The 23,173-nt window shown below is 36.1% G+C and overlaps 1 protein-coding gene across 4 annotated transcripts in view; it reads left to right on the top strand.

Annotated features, from left to right (window-relative positions):
• Positions 1-23,173, top strand: part of disc1 (DISC1 scaffold protein) — a 109,255-nt gene that overhangs the window by 23,757 nt on the left and 62,325 nt on the right. For all 4 annotated transcript variants that reach the window (XR_005950358.1, XM_041250807.1, XM_041250806.1 and 1 more), the window contains exons 4-9: positions 5,222-5,375; positions 5,764-5,890; positions 7,932-8,164; positions 13,088-13,142; positions 16,892-16,994; positions 20,345-20,533. Coding sequence is in view for 3 of the 4 variants with exons in the window: in XM_041250807.1 (XP_041106741.1) it covers positions 5,222-5,375; positions 5,764-5,890; positions 7,932-8,164; positions 13,088-13,142; positions 16,892-16,994; positions 20,345-20,533 (861 nt within the window). In the remaining variant the exon portion in view is untranslated. The remainder of the gene's footprint in view (positions 1-5,221; positions 5,376-5,763; positions 5,891-7,931; positions 8,165-13,087; positions 13,143-16,891; positions 16,995-20,344; positions 20,534-23,173) is intronic.

The raw sequence follows: 23,173 nt of genomic DNA, 5'->3' as shown, positions 1-23,173 counted from the left end.
TTCGCTTCCAACAAGAAACAGCTCTACTGGACAGTCCTTCTATACCCTAGACCCCACCCCTCACCTGCATCTGAGGTGTGAACACCCAAAAATGTTGGCCACCAACCGCCACCTGCTTAAAGTAAAATATTATAAACCTAAATACCAAAGTACTGTCGATCAAGACCCAAAGAAAATCTGACATCCTTAACAATTTCTTTAACAGTTGCAAGGAGACACATTTGAAATGAAAACAAAAAAAAAAAGCAAAAATAAAATTAATTCATTACCAATAATATAAAATAACATATAATATTTACCCACCTTGGCTTTTTTCCTACATAAATTGATATGTGACACTTTTATTATAGGAATATTTTGTGTTTTTTTTGTTAAAACTGTGATAAGTTATATATATATATATATCTATATATATATAAAGTTGATATATATATATATTTATATATATATAGATATATATTATATATATCTATATAGTATATACTCTTAACATGCAGCCGGACATCCTAACGTGCAGTCATTAAGGCCAGATGGTCTCCCATCCAAGTACTAACCAAGCCCAACATTGCTTTGCTTAAGCATTGCATGGTAAGTTCAATTTGAAGAGCTTTTTGCCATCAAATGTTGCCTGGGGGTCACTAGAAGGAAGTAGCTCTTCTTGACCCCCTGTGCTAAGTTAAAGCTGGCATAAAAAAAAGGTTATTAAACTATGTACTGTAATATTCAAAATACCAACTTACATGAGGATGTAGTGATTCATTTGGAATTATGATCACACGTACATGCCTGTAAATAAACAGACACTCCATGTTTGTCTTTACTGGTGCTAGGCAGCTTCCATTCTTGGTACTGTACCATCATCCCTTGAATTGTGTGGAGGAAAGAAATTCAAAACCTGCAGTACTCTATGCTACTCCTGTTATACCCAGTAGATGGCAGTGTAGTGTATTTAAACCGGCTTATATGTACAGTAGTTATATATTGGTTTGATGTGTGTTACTGGTAATAGCAGTTCATACCAGTAACGTCTACTATTTTTGCCTTATCAAGGCTGTCCTTCTTCCTCTTAAGAATACCGTTTCCATGCTCATCCTTTCCTTGGCCTTTGGTATGTCTGCTTATCTGCATACCCAATGCCAAATTGCATGATGTTTATGTGCACTGTGGGTTGAGTGGAGACTACTAATCTTATTTTACATTTGAACTTACTATACTTTAATCCAAAATGCATCCATAGGTGAAAGATGAATCAATTTCTTTGCCTCTTTTTAAAAAGCAATGGTCTTGGAATATTTAAGGGATTAAACAAAAATAAATAAATAAATAACAACATCAACAACCACTCCTCATCTTACTGTCCAAAGAGATTCCCTTTAAATCTGTGAAATACCATATATTAACCCTCTAGCTTTACTTTCAGTAAGGTCATTATTCAGTGATAACTAAGGGTGTCAAATTCTGACTGTAAAGCTCTGGCCAAAAGTTTTACATCACCTAGAATTTTGGGATTGAGACACAATAAAACAAAAACAACAACAAAAAAAAAAAAAAATGGATTTTCTATTTAACATCATGTAATCAAAAAAACTACAAAATGATTGCAAAAGTCTGCTGGAAGCCATGCTTGTAGTACAGTATTTCATGTTAGATTTTGACATTTTGGTCAGTTTTTCATTAAGTATACTGAAAACTACAAAGTGGTATGTAATTCAATATGTTAACGTAACATTATGAAGGTTTCATTTAACTTAATGAAGCAAAATATGCTGTTTCCCAGCTGACAGAGTTTGAGCATGTTTGGATGGTAAAATTGAATCTAAACATTAGTGTGGCAGTTTATGCCCTCAGCATGACTGCAGTATTATGTAAAAAGACTTACTCTGTGTGTGTGTGTGTGTGTGTGTGTGTATATATATATATATATATATATATATATATATATATATATATATATATATATATATATATATATATATATATATACAATAAACAAATAATTGCAGTAAGAACCACTTAATGATTGCAAACATCACAAAGCATAGTTAAACAAATATTTAAATTTGAAGATACTTGCTTTTGAATTATAATGGAGCTCATAGTTAATTAGTAATCATGTTCTGTTTCTGTCTAAGAAGAAATCTCAATTAATAATGCAACAATGTGAAAAATGGCTTAATATTTTGTTTCTAATTACAGGAAAGCATTAATTGGGCCAGGAGGGTAATTGAAGGAAGATTCTGCTGATGTCAAAGTTCTTTTATGTTTTTCCCTTTTGACCTTTAAAGAATGTGACCGTGAGGAAGTGGAATGGACATTTTTCCACTTGACCTTTGTGTAATAGATTGCTGGATGTTCTGGAGTGGAGTATTCTGACATTGATAGATTTGACAGCACATTGATGTGACAGGAGCTTATTGTTTGGAAGGAGATATGTGTTGAAATATAGCTCTTTAAGGTGCTGTTGTACAGCATGTCGTTTTTACAGGTCTGTTGAACCCGTCTCTGTCTGTGGTGTGGACTGCTCGGAGATTCAGCTCTTTAAGCAGTTACATTACATACATAGTGTGTTCTGCTGGTTGTTTCTGTTACAAGACACCCTTGTTATACAAGAGCAGAAGTAGTTTTTGCTAATTTTCCTTACTGGTGCCTGACTATACTACCCCCCCCCCCCCCCCCCCCCCCACTGAGATGTCTTACAGAAAAACCAATTAAAAAAAAAATCTTATACCCTCCTGAACTAGAATCATGATCCAAGTCATGTATAATTACTTCACCTGGTTTGATGAAATGAACAAGTGACATTGTTGTAACCTGTGTTTGCCTGTTACAAGCAACAATATTGCAACCTAACATATTCCAAAAAATCATCCTTTTTAACTTCAAAGCAGAGGGTCTTACGTTTCCACAATGAAAGGGAAGCTTTGGGACGAATGTGAGAAAAGGATTAACTAGCAAGTTTTGCTTCGTTTTGATACAGGGTGGAAATATTTTCTGGGTGCAGAACAGAAAAACTAGCCTCCTAGAAGAATAGTATAATTCCATAAATCCATTATGTACTCCCATTTGCTATAGCTCTCACAAGAGTATTTTCATTTTTATTAAGATATATCTGCTATTACACTAAATAAAAGAAAGCTCTTGGTTTGGGTGCCTTACTGTTAGATAGGCTCTTACTGTTTCACTTCTTATTCGATCTCACTTCTTATTCGGTCATTTGATCTCTGCTGTGTCTTTGGGCTGCCAAGTGTGTCAGCCATTAGGGGAAGTAGCTGGCTCGTTAATGACCAAGTAGGCATTTAAAAGGGTGAGAACAATTTCACTCCACAGGTGAATAGCCTAGGAAATGCAAGACTACCCAACAATTAGGCAAAGCAGAACTTATGTCTAGTGTGTTCAGGTGGGGAACTACCGGAATTATGTCAGGTAAAGTTTATAGCATTATTCCATTACCTATACTCCTTCAATCTTCATTACCACTTCTGTTAGGGAATAGTTTTTAACACACTTTTTTTTTTTTTACCAAGGCTTTTCTCATTCATCAATTAAATAAACACTATAATGGTTAATTATCTAAAAAAAGTGATTCTTCTGGTGAGAACAGTAGTTTTGTACTATGTCTTTCTAAGCAAAGTTTTTATTTTTATTTAAATGTGTCTGTTTTTTGACAGTTTAGTTTAAAATTTTAAACAATCAGGGCTTTAATATCCATTTTTTGTTCTGTTAGTGCTATCAACATTATTATTGCCCCCACCCCCTCTTTCATTTACTTATACAGGATATGCAAATATTTTGAATGCAATGCTATAGATTTTAATGTGAAAGTTCCTGTGATGTAATTCTTGCCACCATGCAACCTACAGCACAGGACATTAGGCCTTTTCATCTATAGTGCAGTATTTGAAATACCTGCAAATAATAGTATAAACATGCAAAAAAAAACAAACATTGTGCAGTATATAATTTGCTTTTCTCTTTTTTTTCTGGATCTTTTGTCATAAATTTGATTAAAAAAAAACCCACACAAATGTTGATCTATTGAAAGTTGTCATTATCAGGAATGCTGGGTAATACAGCATATTAATGCACTAGCATGTGCTCCGTGGAGGTCTGGCTTATGTACAGCTTATGGTGAATGAAGGGAGTGCAAGGAGTTTGGTGCTTTCAGCCTATGGGCAGTATTTCACAAAACCAACATCAGTGCATAAAATTCTCCCAAACGATTGCCTGTCGCTGCTAGAGGGGTGGTCAGGACTAAATGACAGAGGTGATCTTTGGGTCCAGGGTTCATTTGTATTGGTAAAGCATTTTTGGGGACCTGGAATATCAGTTGCCTACACAGTACCTGACACTAACTAATGTTGTTGGTTTCTTCTATATAGAGCACACAATACACAAACGTCAAATCAAAAAAAGGAATACATTATTATCACAAAAAAAGGAATACATTATTTTCACACAAATACTGGATTATTCTAACAACCAGAGCAGTTCAGCCCCTCCTACAAATTTGAGTTATAAAGGTTACACCTTCATATTTCTTGAAGAATATTAATGGACATTTCCACTTCGCCAATAGACAGCTTCTAAAAACAACGGTAATACTAAATATAATTTTTATTCAACTTTGAGGTCTTTGTACTAAAGAAGATAGTGTAGTCTGGATCACAAACAAAAATTATGAGGGGAGACTGTTGGGTGAATGAGTGGCCTTGTTGAGGGTAACATGGTCATATTGTAAAGAACAGCTGGGAGGGTACAGTCCTTAACACATTAGGGGAGGTAGTGACTAAGGTGGCTCAGACTATATTCTGTGGACCAGACAAACATACTGTATAAAATGTGGTATTTACAAAGAAAGGTAAGCCTTGTGATGGCACCACTGGGACTAGCTTGGTTCCCTGTTTCAAATATGTGCTCAGGTTTCATCAAGTAGTAAGTATGAATAGCACAACTGGTCCGTGTGTCAATAGCAGGTTATACTTTGTTAGTTCTGTCCTGAAGTTGGGTACCATGGCACAAACAACATGTGTATATGGTCACTTAAACAGCACAGGAATAAAGTTTCCTGGGAAATAATGAAAGAAGCACTATAATATACCTCAGTATTCTGTAGTATAGGGTCTGAATTACATTCTGCTGTTTCAGAAAAGCAATTTGTATTTAAATGGGAAAATGAAACTTTTGTTCTTTTGAAATGCTGTGCTTTTACTGTACCCTCTAGCTGACAAATTCCGAAAGAAATTGGTAGAGCTGAAAAGAGAGAGAAGTACTCTAAAGGTTGGACTGCCATCAAAACATCCTGCAGTCTCTAGGTTTCTGGAAAGACTGAAAGACCAGGCACAGGCAGCATTACAGCAAGCTTTTAGTGACTGTGGGTGAGTAATAAAATACATTTTAGATTGAAAATAACATGCATTTTTTATCAGGTGTTTTAAAGTGTATTTTAGTAGAGCAGGATTATTTTTTTACTGAATATTGCAAATGATATTTACTTTATCTCCCAATATACCCTATGGGGGTGCCAGGTTGTGTTAACACAGTAAATCTGTTGTACTTTAAACAACATTTCAGAATATATTGTACAGCCAGCGCTGCATGAAGATCTAAGGCACAGGTAATGAGTACTTACACTAGTTGTATTTAATGATCCTTTCAGTTGTTATCTTAACCATATTGCATTACAAGTATACTGTTATATTTATGAGTATTGCAGGGTAATTACTGTTTAACAAACTTGATAAACCTGCTTTCATTATGTTTAAGGTCTAACAATGAAGAGATTCAACATTCACAAAGGCTAGAAAAGGAGGTCACATGCTCAGGTCAAGAAAAGACACAGGGATCTATATTCAGAAGAGACCGACTCATTCAAGAAAAGCAACAGTTACAGGTAAAAGATAAGGAGATTTCATATTCTTTTTAGTGTTGCAGCAAATGTGTTGGAATCTCTGTGTTACACATTATGAGCTTTATAAAATGGCTTGGATAAATTAAACAGTGATTGACTGAATCAGATCACAAAAGGGAACTATTTTTAAATAAAATCTTATTTGTTTTCATTTTATAAGCGCAATAATGCAGTTCTCGTGGTTAAAGGAGGACATTGCAGTAAGATGTGTCCTACCACACATCCTGCATGGGTTATTGTTTACATACAGACCTAGGCCTTGCACTTCGTATGCTTTTATAGACAGTCTGACACACTTTTTTGAATATCAGACTTTATTTAATCCATCAAAACAATATTGTATTAATGTATTTTATATTACATGAAATATCTAATTAAAATAGAATTCAACCACCCCTGCTAGTTTGTGCTTTGGGTAAGATATTGTTACTGCATTCCCTTGCTAATTAAGCAAATTGTTATCCCTAAATAGATAATTGGCTTAATAAATGTCCCACGATTGCAGTGGCACCCCAACTGTTATACATTCACCAATGCAGAATAACTGGGTTGGTGTAGTACGTCTTTATTTTACCCTTATAAAATGGGTTTCTGCAGTAGTAACTGGTGTAAGATTAGTACTACATTCAATAAATAAACCAAAGTTTAACAGCAAGGTTCATCACAAACGTTAATAAAAATGATAACCATGTCGTTCCACGTGGAGTTCAGGATGTGCCCTATAGTCTGGGGATGGCAAGTTCAAGTCCAGGCTATGTTACAGCTGACCGTGACTGGGAGGGGTGGCGCACAATTGGCCAAGCGCTGCCTGGTTAGGGAGGGCTTAGGTCGGCAGGGGAATCGGCGACCCCTGTGGCCGATAGGGTGCCTGTGGTTCTGAAGTGGAGCCACTATATCTATGTTGTTCTCCGGCGCTATAGGTCTGGTGGCCTTGCTGTGGATCTGCAGTGCGAAAAATGACAGATTGGTAGGAGCAAGTTTCGGAGGATGCATGCTCCAGCCTCCGTTCCCCGAGTCGGCGGGAGGGTTGCGAGCGGTGAGCCGAGGATACAGATAATAATTGGGCATACTAAACTGGGGAGAAAACTGGGGCAAAAAAATTGGAGATGACTAAATAAAAAAATAAAAAAATAAATTATAAAATGTAACACTGTGACCAGGTGCTGGTGGTTTCATCAGACCAGGAAGACAGTGGACACACAGACAACAGAACTGGGGTAATGAATGCGCTGCTTGCCCTTTTTAATAAATAAAAGACTTAAACAAGACAAAAAGACTTTGTAAAAATAAAACAGCATAGTAGCCAGAACAGACTAACAAAACAAACGGATACGGAACAAACAAGTATTGTGCTGGTGGTAAACCAGCACACATAGCAATTGTTATTGGTTTTTAGTTCTCTTTAAGCTTTGCTTTACCTCCCAACCCTCCGAACACACTCCCTGTGCAGCCAAAGCTGCAGGTCTTTTATAGTGGTGACCGAGGGATTAACTAGCTGTCAATTATCTTATTAACCCCTCCGTCACATTTTTCACTGGTTTAATAAATTTGCATGACTGTCAACTAATTAAATAATTACTAGCCATCAGTCACGCAGTCTCACGAAATATATAAATATACAAATAAGAACAGTAATGGTGTACAGCTTATTGTCTGCCCTGCATTATTAAATAATAATAATACAAAATGATACAAAACATGCACAGGGACGGGAGCACCCCGTCACAAACACTCACTGACTTTTTAATGTTTAGACTAAACAGTTAATACCCAGTTGACCCTATTGTAACAAAGGCAAGTCTGCTCCCATGTTTCTGAAAAAACTAAACAAAAACAATTTTAACATTTAAAAACTAGAAAGAAGCAACTCCGTTTTTTTTTTTTGTTTTGTTACTAACTGTTCTTGCACATTTTTTTAATTGCTATTTTTATTATGGCCTGGCCTGTATGGATTTCCATTGTTTTCTCTGTTTATTGCAATTGCTAAAATTCAAGCCACTCTCTTTATTGTTCTCCAAAACAGAAGGAAATTCAGGACCTCAGAAGAAAGTTAGCAGAGCTCGAAGTGAAAGACTGCCTGTTAAGTAAGGAAATTAAGGAGGAAGACAGACTAATTCAGTCCCAAGACGGTGATATTCCTTCCCTGCTGAACATACCTCTCAGTGAGCTGCAGGATATGAGTAAAGCCCTGGATGAAATGGGGAACTCTGTCCATCGAAACCACCTCTTCACTGAGCTTCCCCCTCACATAAAGAGGTAAAGACTAAAGCAGTGGTGGTTACAGGCTGTTTATTTTATTGAATCAGAATAGGTTTCTGTGACAGGATGACGTCACAGCCCAGGCTGGTATCAGGAAGTAGACCCAGAGACAGAAGGTGCAAGTTTGAAGGTGCTAATGTGCCTTTTAAATAAACAAAAACAAACACGAACAAAACCACACTGGTCAAAATAAAAGGCACAAGAGCCAAAACAAAAAGTTTGACAAAAACTCACGAAAATAAACAAACAGACAGTACAGTATGGAGCATGGAACATGAAAGACAAAACACTAACCTTCACCACGAACACAGACATTAATTCTCAACACACTAACCATTCCACCACCTGTGATCACCTTATATATACACCGTGGCTGGAGCCTTAATTAATCACGTAAACATTTATTCAATTGACGGCTCCAGCCACATTTCCATGTGTTTTTTTGCAAGGAGGATTTTAACTCCCTCCCTGCCACCCAATATTCCCCCCACACACACATACCCTGCCACACTGCCACAGTTTGGTATTCATTTTATTGAATTCAAAATAAGTTTGATATTTATTCAATTTATTAAACACTAGAACTATTTAGAATTTGTTGGTCTAGTGCATCAGAACTCTTAACCTTGAACGTTTGCAATTTTTGTCAATGTATCCACTGTATTGATAGGTCAGTTCTTGGAGAAGAAAATATGCTGCCTGGTCCAACATATGATGACTTTGCTGCTCTACATTTGGGTGCAATACATAATTGCTATTCAAATGAAGGATTAGTAGATATCCACATGCAAGCTGTATATTCTTGCTGACAGATCACATTGTTTTAGAGCAACAATAAGTTTTTTTTTTTTTTTTTTTTTGTGGTTGTACCCTTTAAGGGATGAAATGTTGCTAGGGGACAGGTTAATATGGTTACACTCTTGTGTTCCAGATGTACTTGAGGAGTACATTACTTACGATAGATAATATTTCACAGCCATACCAAGTTGCTGTTTAACCATTCAGCCAGTTAGTTTGAATTAAAATACATTAATCATTAGAGGTTTTGCCCTTCCAGTAAATCATACTCCAAAAATATAATGCCAAGGATGGCTCAACTGAAAAATAACATACCTTTTGTAGTAATAATCAAAATGAACTGTTCAGCCAGTAGCAGGTGAGTCATTTTCTCTCATCAAGTTCAGCAGCCAACTGGTTAAAATGACATTAAAAACATTATCCCTGGGTGGGATTTGGCTACATGGCAGGTTAATGCAAAGGACCAAGCTTTCCCAGTAGAAGGCTATATAGATATCCTGCTAAGGCAGACACTGGGAAGGTCATTCCAATATCCTATCTTTTAAAGTTACAGCAATTCTAGTATTTTTACAGCACACATGATACATGAGTATGCATTGAATTGGATATAAGGTAGTATGACTGTGGATCTCATTTTCCTCTTATACAGTACATGGTGCTAATAAAATAATTCCTGTAAACGCTTTCCTTCAACGGGAAGTGTAGCATGGAAAACAAAAACTGCAAAATACATTGTCCATTTTACAATGTTATAAAACAAATACATTAAAATCAGATACACATTTAACATAGTGTATGCATCAATGTGGAATCTACGGAGTGACGGTAATACATAATATATAAGATTTACTGGAATAATTTTGTTGGCTCGGTGTACTTTAATGACATTTCACTGGCAGCTGCGTTCCTTACTAACATACTTAAAAAATAATCCCCATTGGAAATGTATTAAACGTGGTTTGTGTACAACATTTGAATCACACCATGTTGGCGTATAAATAACGGGTTAGAAAAAAAGCATAATTAGCAGATAGAGTAAAGCAATCATTAACTACTGTTTTGAAAACTATTAATAGTGTGCTCTGCATGAAGAAGAGGTATGGCTACTGGGTTTAAAACTAAACAGCCAGATGGTTATTTGAATGTAAACAAAAATGTTTCAGCATGTAAATTAAGCAGGTCATTGTATGCTGCTCAGAATGATATGAATGTCCCTTATAAAAATTAACTGGTAAAAGTACAAATTCAAAAATGTTAAATACAGTGTTTACTTTGTTTAATCCCTGTACATCCTATTGAAACACCCTTTGCTCTCTCATTGCAAATGAAGACAGGGTCTGACACTGCAGCTTGTAGCGATTGCAGGAAAAGTGGGTTTAAGAGCTTGCTTTGTTGTTCATGATGGAAAAATCGATCCCCCACTTCTAGGACAATGGAAGACAAAAAAAACCCTGCCTACATCCCAAACTATATTCACTCTGATTATTGTAGCTATTCTATCATAAAACACTTCTTCCCCCAAAATCAGCTGGATTTGGTTAGGGTGTGGAAGCCTTTGACCATAATTATATTGTACAAATTGTCAACACTGTGGGAGTGATCAATTAAGGGTAGTATGTACAATTAACTAAGTGCAATTGAGTGGGGCAGAGAAATCCTCAAATATCTGTGGTATATTGTATTGTAAAGTTTTCAGGTTCCGAACTCCGACGGAGGCAGTGATTGTAGTGGACGGGTGATGGTCAGCCTGTATTTATTTAGAATAAGGATATAGAGCTGAAAGAGCACAGGGTAGGCAAAAATATTGGGGGGGGGGGAAGGGTGAAGACATGTGCACACACACACACACACGCTGCTCCACAGCCGTAGTTTCTCAGACTCGTCACTCGGACTCCAGTCCGGCTCCTTCTCTCTGTCAGCCACTCCCTTGTTCCGACAGGTTGTCCATTCTCTCCTTTTTTTCCTCAGCAAGGTTTCTGGGGGGGGGGTTAATGGCTCCTCACTCCTATCAGTTTGGCTGTCGTCTCTCTCTCCCCCTTGCGTCATTCTTGCAGCACTAATATGCTGGCCCGCCCCCTCTTGCTTCTCAGATCCGGTTGGAGGAGACCTCTTGGCACCCTCCTCCCAATCAGCGTCCTCTCCACCTGTCCATCGCGGAGGTCCTCCAAGATTCCCGCCATCACTCGAGGTCTTTCCACTATCAATACTCTGTGGTATTGTCTGGTACTGTTTACCAGAACTGCTTGTGTTGCCTGCCACAAGCTATGAGCACCTTCACTGTATGCTTTTTGCAGGGGAAAACATTGAACAGGTTGCCCCTGTGGTACACTGCCTTGATAAGTACAGTAATGCCAATGTCTAATAAAATAGTTTCTACTTTAATCCTTGGCAAACTAATGTGGACTTCTGAACCTTTGCTTAAAGTGTTCTGACACATCAATTATCCCTGTGAAATGGATAAAACGTTAATGTAGTTTTCCTTTGTGACTTTTGGGTTTGCAATCCAACTGTATCAGATCAAGATATGTCAAAAGATAGTTGGAAACTCGCAAAGACAAGCTTTGGCTGAAACATGACAGTTTGATCACAGCTTGTGCTGCTTGTTGTTATGTCCCACTCAAAACTTTTTTCCCCTACCCGTTGAGACATTTTAAAAGTGCCCAAGCTAAAGTTGGCTTTCAGTTGTATCTGAAAGCTTTCATGAAGAGTCATTTTTTGCTCCATGCTTTTCAATAATAAATTTCTCGATGCATATATTGTATTTCTTAAGCATAATGGTAGGCATGTGCATGTCTTTAGCTGAATTTGAAGTTTGTGAAAAATACACAAAGCACTTTTATGATACGCATATATTTTATATTGAAACAAAGGGTTATTCATAACTTTTATGTATTTTTCATGACATCTATATTTTGAAGGTGAAACTGAAAAATCATTAATTTGCAGACTGAAACAGAATTACATTTCCACCATATTAAAAGATAAATATCTGTAAATAAGCTGTTATTTATTTAGGCATTTTGTCCTAAATAAAAATAGGTGTTTTAAACTTTATTTGTAAAAAAATATCTTCAAGGGTTTTTGAGACTACATGCCAACATTACAATGTCAAGAAGACTCAAGAGGTAAAAAAAAGGGAAAAGATCTGAGGTGCTGTTGTGTTTTGAAATCCATCAGAGCTACATGTCAACACGCATCACAAAAACCATCTGTAACCTGCGTTCATCCCCTATTAGTCTCCATACTAAATGATGTACAACACTCAACTGAGCCAACAGAGGCTATGGCTGAGGGTGGTGATTTCACAGGGACAGAAGATAAACAAGAAAAGGCAAGAACAACAGCCCCTAAAGCTGCCTGCAGACTGCTCTGATCATGTCGAGCAGGATTTGGGGATTTAACCTGTTCTTTGCTGCCAATTTATTTTATTGTTGAACATATAGTGTTAATTTATTAAATATTATTACAATTTAAATGAATCATTTTACTGTATCTTGATATCCCCCTTGCATTTTAGCTTCTGTACTGTCCCTAATGCCCTAGTTTGCTGCCATGGATAAGAGAATGCTTCTTGGTTATGTGGTTGAACGTTAATCTCTCAGTACACTCAATAGACTAGTAGCAAGGGCATTAAATGCAGAGAATCTGCAGCATTAAGGCTGGTTCATACTTCCATCATGCGACCATTGCTGATGACGATTTCTAGCTGGTCGAATTGCACGAACGTCACATGATATGAACCAGGAGGGGGAGCTAGGAGTACAAGAGTTACAGTCCTGAACTCAAAACTTGGCACCGAAGATGGCCTGCAACAAGAGAGCACTTTCATCGAAAAACCTACAGCATTTGAAATACCAGGGTTTTCATATATGGTTAGTTTCAAAAAAGTCAAATGTGAAATGAATAATTTTCAAAATGACAAACAGCTAGATGTAAGCTTAAATTCTGAGCTCTGAAAGCCATAGCAGCATATCTGTGTTGACTGAGGACAAGTATAGATTTCAGAAATTTCAAAAAGATGTCAGATTAGTGCTCGTCTCAAGGGTGAATACTGTACATCATGTGGGTTGAAGAATTATTGTGCCAAAGGACTTTAACATGTGTTGCATTTGTGTTTTACAGCCTCAAAGAAAGGGAACAATCACTGAGCAAAACTATTAAAGAGGCTACAGCAAAAGTAAGTGTGTTTCACTAATTATATTATTTTAAAGTACTTCTCAATTTCTAAACATGAACAGTAATCTGCTGCATATCCAACTGCGGTGGGACCCGAGTAAGGGCAGATATGTAAAAAGTTGGATAAATGAATCATGTTTTAAATACCATTATACACAGCTGTAACAATTATTGTATTCACACAGTTATTATTTTGAGATTCAGTTTTTATTAGGGAGCTCCCCTAAATCCCTTGTTTAGAAAGATAGAGGGTATTAATGCCTGTGACAGAGTAGCTGTCTGCCGTGTGGGTGTGTGCATTCAGTGACAGACAGGATATTTAGACAGAGGTTGAAGTTGATATGCCCCGCAGATGAACACGATTTATTTACATATCAACACACTGAGCAGCTCACGAGACACTACCAGCAATGACTGCGCACGGAGCACATACAACAGTGTACAATATCTGAACTAATTTTCTCTGTTCAATAATCAACTACTAATGTTGCTGAAGAGGTTGATCATGGAGGATAAACGGTTAGGGTGGATATGCGACGGGTGGATATGTGGAGTGGTGCCGAAACTATTTTTACAGAGGGGGTGCTGAAAGCCATTGAACAAAACTGTAACCCCTGTATATGATGGAAGCATGTGCACAGCACTTCAATCCAGGGAGTGCTGCCACACCCCCAGCACCCCCTAGTTCCAGCACTCCTGGATAGGTGGCAGATTATTGTACTGATTTATCAGTTCGGAATTGGAAATTAATAATAAAATACCATCATCTGTAGTCGCCATTTTCCCTTTCGTTGTCAGATTTAAAATTTTTACGATCCACTTTGACTCCCTGTTTAATAGCGCAGCAACGCAAATACTCAAACAGTTCAAAACAAGCTGCAATGAGGTAAACATACCTTGCAAGAGTGCAGTGCAGAGATACTGTACCAATTACATTCAAATGACAGAAAAGCTTAGTGTAAAGCTATTGCCTATCATAATACATTCAACAGGTGCAATGTTAGTGTGATGTATTGCGTTTAAAGCTTAATCCTGGTTTATAATTGTATTAGTATTGAAAAACAATTGCTATCTAAAGCAGTACCTGCCTAATAGTAACAAGTAACAAGACCGTGCAACTGTTATATTTCTGTCAGGGTACATAAAAAAAAGTTTTAAATTCTGTTTGTGTACCATCAGAGTCAGTCGCATTTTGCAGTAAATACAGTTTACATGATGTGTTGGAGCTCAATGAGTAAACGCTGCCCTAATATTCATCCATCTCACCCACCACATACAATTACATTGAAGATATAAAAGCTGCTGACTAAAATACAGTAAGCAATATAGCCTTGATTCTGCTTGATTTCAGCTTAGTTTACTGTGCTGCTTTTTCAGATTCAGAGAACAAGCCATGGTTCGTTACAATCTGATCTGACAGATGTCCATCTGTGTTGTTGCGCTAGAAAATAAATGTGATATTTTTTTGAAAGGAGATTTTTTTTTTTTTTTTTATCCTTGCATGGTGAATAAATAAGTAGAAAGACATCACTGCTGGTAAACTGGCAGCAGTATCTTACTTTTCAAAGCCTGTAATCATTTTGTATCCTCACTGTACTAATTTAAACAAAACTTTATATTGACTACTATATATCAGTGGTCCTCAGTGTTTTTTGGCACATTTGGGATTTTCATGAGGTTGAGAGCATGATCATTTCATTCTTTTGACATTTACAGTATCTAACGGACTTTAAATTCATATTGATCATATGGCCAAAAAAAAAGTGCCATTTGATAAATCCTAGTAGTAGATTGGCTTTGACTTTAGATCCTCTTCCAATTCATCAGTATTACACATTATGCCAGCTGCCACCATGGGCACAATGTAATTATTTTCAGATTATTTTCATATTTAATTCCTTATCTGTGTAATATCATATTACTGTATGTGTGTTCTCTATCGGTATTTTTATGATTGTAGATTTTTTTGCTGAAATCAACTATTTCAGCAAAGATTTATATTTTTATCCACTGTTTTCTTCCGATGTTTTCTTCTGAGGTGAGAACTTACCACAAATGGTGTCATTTCAGTCCACTGTAGCTGTGTACATAATGCTTTAGATGTCATGTAATATTGCCGCTGTTTAATTACAGTAATGTTAACTGTCTCCTCAATAAACAATACCAGTCTCAACAATATAGCATGTCTACTGAACAAAGTGCTGGGCTGTTAATAGCTGTTAGCTAGAGGGTGTTAGAATTGTTGATGGGTTCATTCTGGATAAAGTCTGCACCCTGAGTGCCAGACTGGAGTTCCACACGGTTCTTAGTCTGTTAGAGAAACATTGTACACCTTCCATACTTGATTAACTTAATTAACCTGCACTGTGCACTGTTTTGGCCAATGCAACTGTTAGGTTTATAGCTATTTTTAAAGAGTAAGTAGCAGGCTTCTGAAAAAATATAGCGTTATACAACGGTTTAAATAATGTGCCTGTAATTTTTCTGTTCATGTTAACTTTTTACACTTCTAACTTTAAAGTCTGTTTCAAAGCTCTTTAAAATGGCTGCTCTGGATCACTGGGATTTGAGATCTGTCCTCGAAATCACTGCAGAGCGATTTAAAAAAAATCAATAATAATAACTTAACAATAACTTCAGTGTTCTGGCTTTTCTGTTCCATACTACATCATGGATTGTTATTGCTTACCTGTTTGACAATGTGGGCAATAATCCTTACACTATCAGTGCACTAGAGCGTCATTTTGAAAAGAGCTTTGAAACAGACTTTAAAGTTATAAGTGTAAAACTTTGTCAAGAAGTTAACAATGCAAAGAAAAATTACAGATACATTATTTAAACAGTTATAGCAACATGTGGGTACATGTAATGCTGTATTTTTCTGAACCCCGCTACTTTCTCTTTAAAGGCTTGCAGCTATTCTAGAGGCGAGACACAGCCACTCTTCTTCCTGCTTTGGTTTACCCCAATCATTTGGACCTCCAAACTTGTGTCATGAAGTTTCTTTCCTCCTCCTCCTCCCTTTGTCTTCTTTGCAGCTGCATTCCCATTTCATGGTTAGACTATTACTAATTTTGTGTTTATTTTGTATCGCAACAAAATACTGTATCCTACGAGGTACAGCCTGCACTGCAATTGCCATGGTGCTGATATTTGATTTCAGTAGCTTCTAAGATGCTTCAACACATCAAACTCCAGCAGTACTTTTGGACAGAAAATTGAAGAAATGGTCAATTCACTTTTCATATAATGTAAAAATGTTTAAACACGTGATAAACTCTACATTTTGTCCTTTTGCAAATAGGCTGGGCAAGGATTATTTTTCTCAACCACAGGTTCATCCACAGCAAGCAGACCTTTAACAATCATAACGGGCATCAAAAGCAAAGCAAGAAATATTTACAACATTACTACTCGTTACTATTTATTTCCTAGTTAAAAATGCACTTCCAATTGGGAAGTGCCCAGTTTCTTAAACCTGTTGTAAGTTTAAGGTGCCATCAATGGTCAGCCCCTTGTCAAATACAACAATATAATATTGCAATCTAACCTTGACTCATTTTGGAGTAATACAAAAAAACAGTAGTTCTATTTTGAGAAAAAACTTTCCATTTTTCAACTTTCTTTCACACTTTAGTATCTTATTTAAAAAGGCATTTCGGATAAGATACATTACTTTGAAGTACACCTAAAATAACTTATGTTTACACCTAAATAAATAATGTTGCATGCCTGTCTTCCTCCATCTAGATTTTCATGAGTCAGAAACTGTGCAGCAGCCTAAGAAAGAAAGCTAGTGATATTGAGACACAGCTACCAACCCTACACGAAGCCAAAGTGGTAGCCATATCAGGTAATCATTTTGTCATTTCTAAATATTACTATTAGAAGTGCAGTGCTTTATGTAGAGCCCAATTTGCAGGGTGAACACAGGGCCTTATTGTCAAGCAAGTGAAATGGTAAAGTCACATTTTCTAAAAGGAAAACGCTATTTTGACATAAGACAACAATTAAACTGTTCCTCCTTGCAAAGTTCTTTCATACCAATGAAAGAGTTTAATTCCTCTCAGAAAATCTCATTTTCTTTGTGCTTCAAAACAGGACCTGTCCCTATACAACCTACAACTGGGGCTGTTCCATTATGTTACCTGTTTTACCCAACTCAGACCCCTGCTTGCTAAATATCTTGTTACCCCCCCTTGCAAAAGAATTACCTTGAATGATCTTGGCAGTCACAATTGCAGAAATTTTAGGAAGAAATCAACAACAAATGCCCCATCCGGTCTTCCTTCGTTGGTAGTAAATTTACTGGATGGGACATTTGTTGTTTAGGAGATGACTGTCTTCCAAGGATACCAAGCAATTTGTGAGTGCAATCTGCTACCATGTTTTACAGTATTTATGGTGACCATGGGCCCTATTCACAAAAGAAAAGTGTTTATAAAGATGCTCCTAGATTAAAAGGTGCTTTGAAAAATAGTCAAGACATTTTTAACTGCAAAATTGATCTCATTTAAGAGTACAGTAAGTAGTTTCAGAAGTAATTTTAGTGTGCAGTCATTCCATATGGTTCTGATGCACCAATATTGAGTTATTTTGATGTTCTCTAAATCTGTCTTTACCTGGGTTTGAGTTGATTTGCTGGTCTAGAGAGTCCTAAGTGCCAACACTGAACAGCTACCCTCATCCTATTCAAGTGCCAGTAGGATCTTTCAACTCTGCCCCAGACAGTAGGTGGGGTTAAAAGGTCACATTGTCGCATGATTTGAATGGAATGAGAAAGGCTGTTCAGTCCCGGCACGTTCTTGAAGCTCAATGCAGGTCCAAAGCAAAGTAACGGCAGATTTAAGGAACCGTTAAGATGCTTACTCTTTAAAAAACAGTCCTTACCAAAAAAATCCTTATCTGTGCCTTTAGGTTTTGTGAATATGGCCTCATGTTTCAATTGCTTCTATGACTGTCTCATTCATTTTGTTTATATTGGCTATGCTGCAAGGAAAGAAGCATACACCTTCAAGCTGTTCTAAGAAATTGACTGAAAAATAATGTATCTACTCAAATGTATTTGAATTCATTATGATACATTATTCATGTTAATTTATGAAGAATTAGGCAATTACATTGAAACAAAGTATTGCAGACTGCATTTTATGCAAAGTGATGTGTTTAATGGCTCATGCGTGGCTACATTTTACAGACTGTTTTTTTAAAAATAGTGTTACATGTTCACTGTTCTTGCTTTATATTAATTAGAGCATTGTTTTTTCTTCATTATTTATTTAAAATGTTAGGTAACACTTTTTTAAAACTGACTATCAGTGTGGAGTTAATTAGTTCTTTTTTTTCTTTTTTTCTTTTAAATAAGATAGGAGCTAGGAACAGTAGTACCTAATAATAATGTAATCATGTAGCCTTTGCCAGCAGTGATAGCAAAAGCTTGTAAAATGTTGCATGAAACAAAACATTCTGAAGCACGTGTGCTATTTGATAACAATGTAATTACTCCCAAAAATTCCCAGAGTGTAAAGTTTTGAGATTTGAATATGATGGATATTATTTCTAACAAGCATTACCAGCTAATTACCATTAATCTAGGACACATCCACTGAGGTTTAGCACATGAATATTATTGGATACTTTTGTCAAAATATGAAATTGGTTGTTGCTGATTGTTTTTCATTTTATAGAGGGTGTTATGTAATCATTTGTTTTATTATAAAGCTGGATCTCTACATTACTTCATATCTTACAATAGAACAATTAGAAATTATATAGAAATCACTTTGTTTGCAGTTTTTCTCATTTTTTTAACTACCCAAATTCTGTCTGTATGTGTGTTTGTGTATGTGTGTGTGTGTGTGTATGTGTGTGTGTGTGTGGAGCCCTATCTGTAAAGGTGTTTAGTGTTATGTGTATTGGTGGTGGTTGGCAGGGATAGGGTTAATTCCTATCCCTACCAAATACATGTGAGAATGTGGCTGTTCCTAAATGAGATAATGGCTGTTAATTGGAAACAGCCACAAAGTATAAAAATAGTTTGAAGTTCCATTAGGAGGACCGGCAGGGAGCTGGAAAAAGAGAACGATGTTGTGTAAACTGTAGTGGTTTGGTTAACGGCTATAAACCGTGTGGAAAAACAAGCATTTAGGCTGGTAGATGGCTTAGCTGTCCTGTGTGCTAGTTAAGGGTGGTTTAAAGTTTAGTTAGAGCTCCAGTGAGAGCTAGGCTTTTGTTTCATTTGTTTTGTGAAAATAAGTGCATGAAAGTGATAAAACTGCAAGTTCTGTGCGTGGTCTGCTGTGTTAAGAGTGCAAACTGCAAGTTCTGTGCGTGGTCTGCTATGTTAAGGGTGCAAATGAGCCGAGAAGAGAAAGGTGCAAATGAGCCGATATATAGATAAAGGATATGTATATATATATATATATATATATATATATATATAATATATATATATATATATATATTATATTACTATATATCCTATAGTATATATATATATATAATATATATATATTATATATATCTATATATATCATTATATATAGATTGCGTATTTCCTAACGCATTGAGTACCGGAGTTCCACAAAAAAGGAGGATTTCTGAACAACTTGGAGACTGTTTTGATGGACTTGTTGATACATGCAGCCACTGTGTTAAAGAAGCAGCTGATTGCACAGGGACCCACTATCACTGTCACAGAGATACTTTGGTAGCACACAACTCTCACATAGCTTATACGGGTCTAATGGACCTCGTACGATGTAACGTGACAACATACAGTTGCATGCATTTATGACAAAGGTATTTCACTAATTCTTCACCAGTCAACTGTCTAATAGTAAATTAAATTTTAAATTACTGTGGTCAATTACTGTGGTATTCTTTTTATGAGTTGCAGTTACAAGAACACAATGTATATGTCATTACTATTGCACCCAGAACACAGTGGTGAAAAATGACAACTGAAATCACTGAAAGAATGAAATATTATTGTTCATTACATTTTTATACTCTATTGTAATCTTCCCCACACATCAAAGAGAGGTCTGTTGTGTAGGGATTAATACCATTGATAATCACCCCCTTTTTCTTTTTACTATTTTGCTTTTGGATGTGCCAGTCTAGTCAAGAGATAATCTCTTCCAAATCCTCAAGCCAGTTTCAACCAGCATTGATAGAAAGTGATCTTCTTTGATTTCACAGGAAATGATTTCTCCACTGCGAAGAACCTGAAGGAAGAAATTAGGTCCTTGAGCTCAGAGAAAGACAGGCTGGAAGAGCTCATTGAGAAACTGCAGGCTTTGAGCACTGGTAACGACCGAGCGTTAGACATGACGAAAGAGGACTACATCAGGGTGAAACAAGAGTTGGAGCTCAATGAGATTCAGTTTGGTAAGCATCTTTTGTAGACTTTTAGATGCTCTAATATATATACACACACACACAGTTGTAGTCAAAAGTTTACATACCCCAATGGAAATTTTATAATTTCTCAAACAAAGAATTTTAGGAAAAATTGCAGCAAACGTTTTACTTTTATAGATGAAGAAAGTTACAAGAAAAACTGCAAAAATGTTAATTCAGAAGTATGCATATCCTTTGTTGCTATGATAATATTGTCTTCAAGTTGCTAGAAATTTAAATATAATAATGCAGAACCTAATTCTAGAAAATGCTGGATTGTAGGTGAAAATTCATAGAGAATATAAAAGGGATAGGCATAGGATGAATGCTGTCATTAACAATAAGTCAATATGGGGGAAAAAGTAAAGAGCTATCTGAAGACCTTAGGCAGAATATTATTTATTGTCATAAAGCTGGAGAAGGATTCAAGAAGATTTCCAAGCATGAGTATCCCAATTTCAACTATTGTTTCTATTATCAAGAAGTACAAGACTCATGGTACTGTCACAACGCTTCCTTGTTCTGGAAGAAAGAAGGTTCTTTCATCAAGAGCAAGCAGAAGAATTGTGAGGAAAGTTAATAACAATCTGCCAAAGATATTCAAAGTGAACTGGCTGCAGGTGGGACTGGGGTTTCCATTTCAACCACAGGTCCAGTATTGCATGGTGAAGGTCTCAATGGTCACAGGCCAAGGAAAAAGTTACTCTTAGGAAAACGTCACAAGGACAATCGCTTAGTTTGCAAAATGGATAATGGATCGCTTAGTTTGCATTTGAATGATGGCTATAAGTTCTGGTCAGAGGTTTTGTGGAGTGATGAAACAACTGCTGAAATAAATAATTGTAGAAATCTATTTCTTGTAACTTTTTTTTTTTCCCTCCTCCACTAACTTTTGCTACAAAAGATTTAATATACAAATTAATATTTTAATTATACATTTCTATTGGGGTATATACTTTTGACTACAACTGCGTGTGTATGTGTGTGTGTATATGTGTATATATATATATATATATATATATATATATATATATATATATATATATATATATATATATATATATATATATACACACACACACAAGTCATGCAGTGTTTCGTATGTATGTTTTCAAGTGGCACTCAAATGAAATAGTAGGATCTAACCATAACCCCAAGTAGGTGAACTCATTAACTGTTCATTATTACTACAACTAGTTTACATAGTTCATTTAAAAGATAAAAAGCTATTTTAAAGCTGCAAAAGCACAAGAAGAATCTTTTCTCACTTTTGGATTTGTGTCAGTACTGCCCTCCACTCCCTCCCTAGACAGCTATAGCAATACCTGTTTTGGTTGCTCAAAGCCATTTTGTTTAACAGTGAGCAGGTGCTTAAACATCTACCTAATGTGAAACATTTGAATTAAGAAAAAAAAAAAAAGCTAAATGGTTCCAAGTGTGTAGTGCATATGGTTAAATAATAATTAAATAATAATTAAGCACCAAGATGTATTACAGTGGTGCTTAAAAAAGCCAACCCTAAAACAAGAATGAGGCATTGGAAAGCCTTAAGAAAGTAATATGGCTTGTAGGGCAGTCTCAAAAATAACATCATATTCAAAGTACTACACTTTGGCATTTTGACTTGATTTTATTTCAGCATATATATTTTCTGAAACCTTTACCTCCACCAGAGAACGTGTCAGCCTGGGCAAAAACACAGATGAAGTATTACTTGTTAATTAGCAGTTTTTCCCAAATTGTGGCGTGAAGATTTAAACAGTACATAGAAATAAAAATCCTAATTTGGATAGTACTTGACCAAATGTTTAAGCAAAAAAAAACTTTAGTATTTTTTTTTTTATCTTGCATTGATGTACATATGTAGTATCCTGATATGCTGAATACCGTATTCCTTCGAATTCAAGACACACTTTTTAACTATTTTCTATCAAAAATAGCCTGTGTCTTAGATTCTAGTACATTATAGTGATGCATATATTAAAATGGTCAACAAAAGACGTGACTATCAGAGTACACAAAGAGCAACGTGACTGACTGCCGAGAAAAGACGAACCAAGCTTCCTGAGGAATTCAAAGAGAAACATTTACAATTTCAAAATTTCTAACAAACAGTACCAGCTTGGACAGATCGGAAATGCTGATCAGACCCCCGTATTTTTCGACATGCCAAGCAATACCACCGTTCAATGCTGTTGTGGTTGCTGGGTTACATGTTGCGTGATGCCTTGAAGTGAGTGATGAAGTTGTGCTTGCTGTTGCCAGGATGTGTGATGCCGTAAGTGAGTGGTGGTATGTGTACGACAGAGGCGCCATCTTAAGTATTAAACAGTGCGCAGCACGATAAACGAGCTCCTAATTTAATCTAATCTAATAACACTGTTTCTTGTCAGTTTTTTACAATACAACAGCGAAATTAAGGGTTTATCTTTGTAAATGCATATTTATTTGATGTTTTATTTTTTCTTCAAATTGAGGGTGGTAAATTTGAGCTACTGTACTGTATATGAAAGTAAAATGTATTTATTGATGACTATAAATACTAAAAATGTTTTCATTCCAATTTTTATTTTATTATTTAAACAATTTACACAGAGGATTTAATCTAATAAATTGTAAATTTACAGC

Source organism: Polyodon spathula, chromosome 5, assembly GCF_017654505.1.
Source record: "Polyodon spathula isolate WHYD16114869_AA chromosome 5, ASM1765450v1, whole genome shotgun sequence".
NCBI classification, from domain to species: domain Eukaryota; kingdom Metazoa; phylum Chordata; class Actinopteri; order Acipenseriformes; family Polyodontidae; genus Polyodon; species Polyodon spathula.
This window is presented reverse-complemented; position numbering and strand designations above follow the sequence as displayed.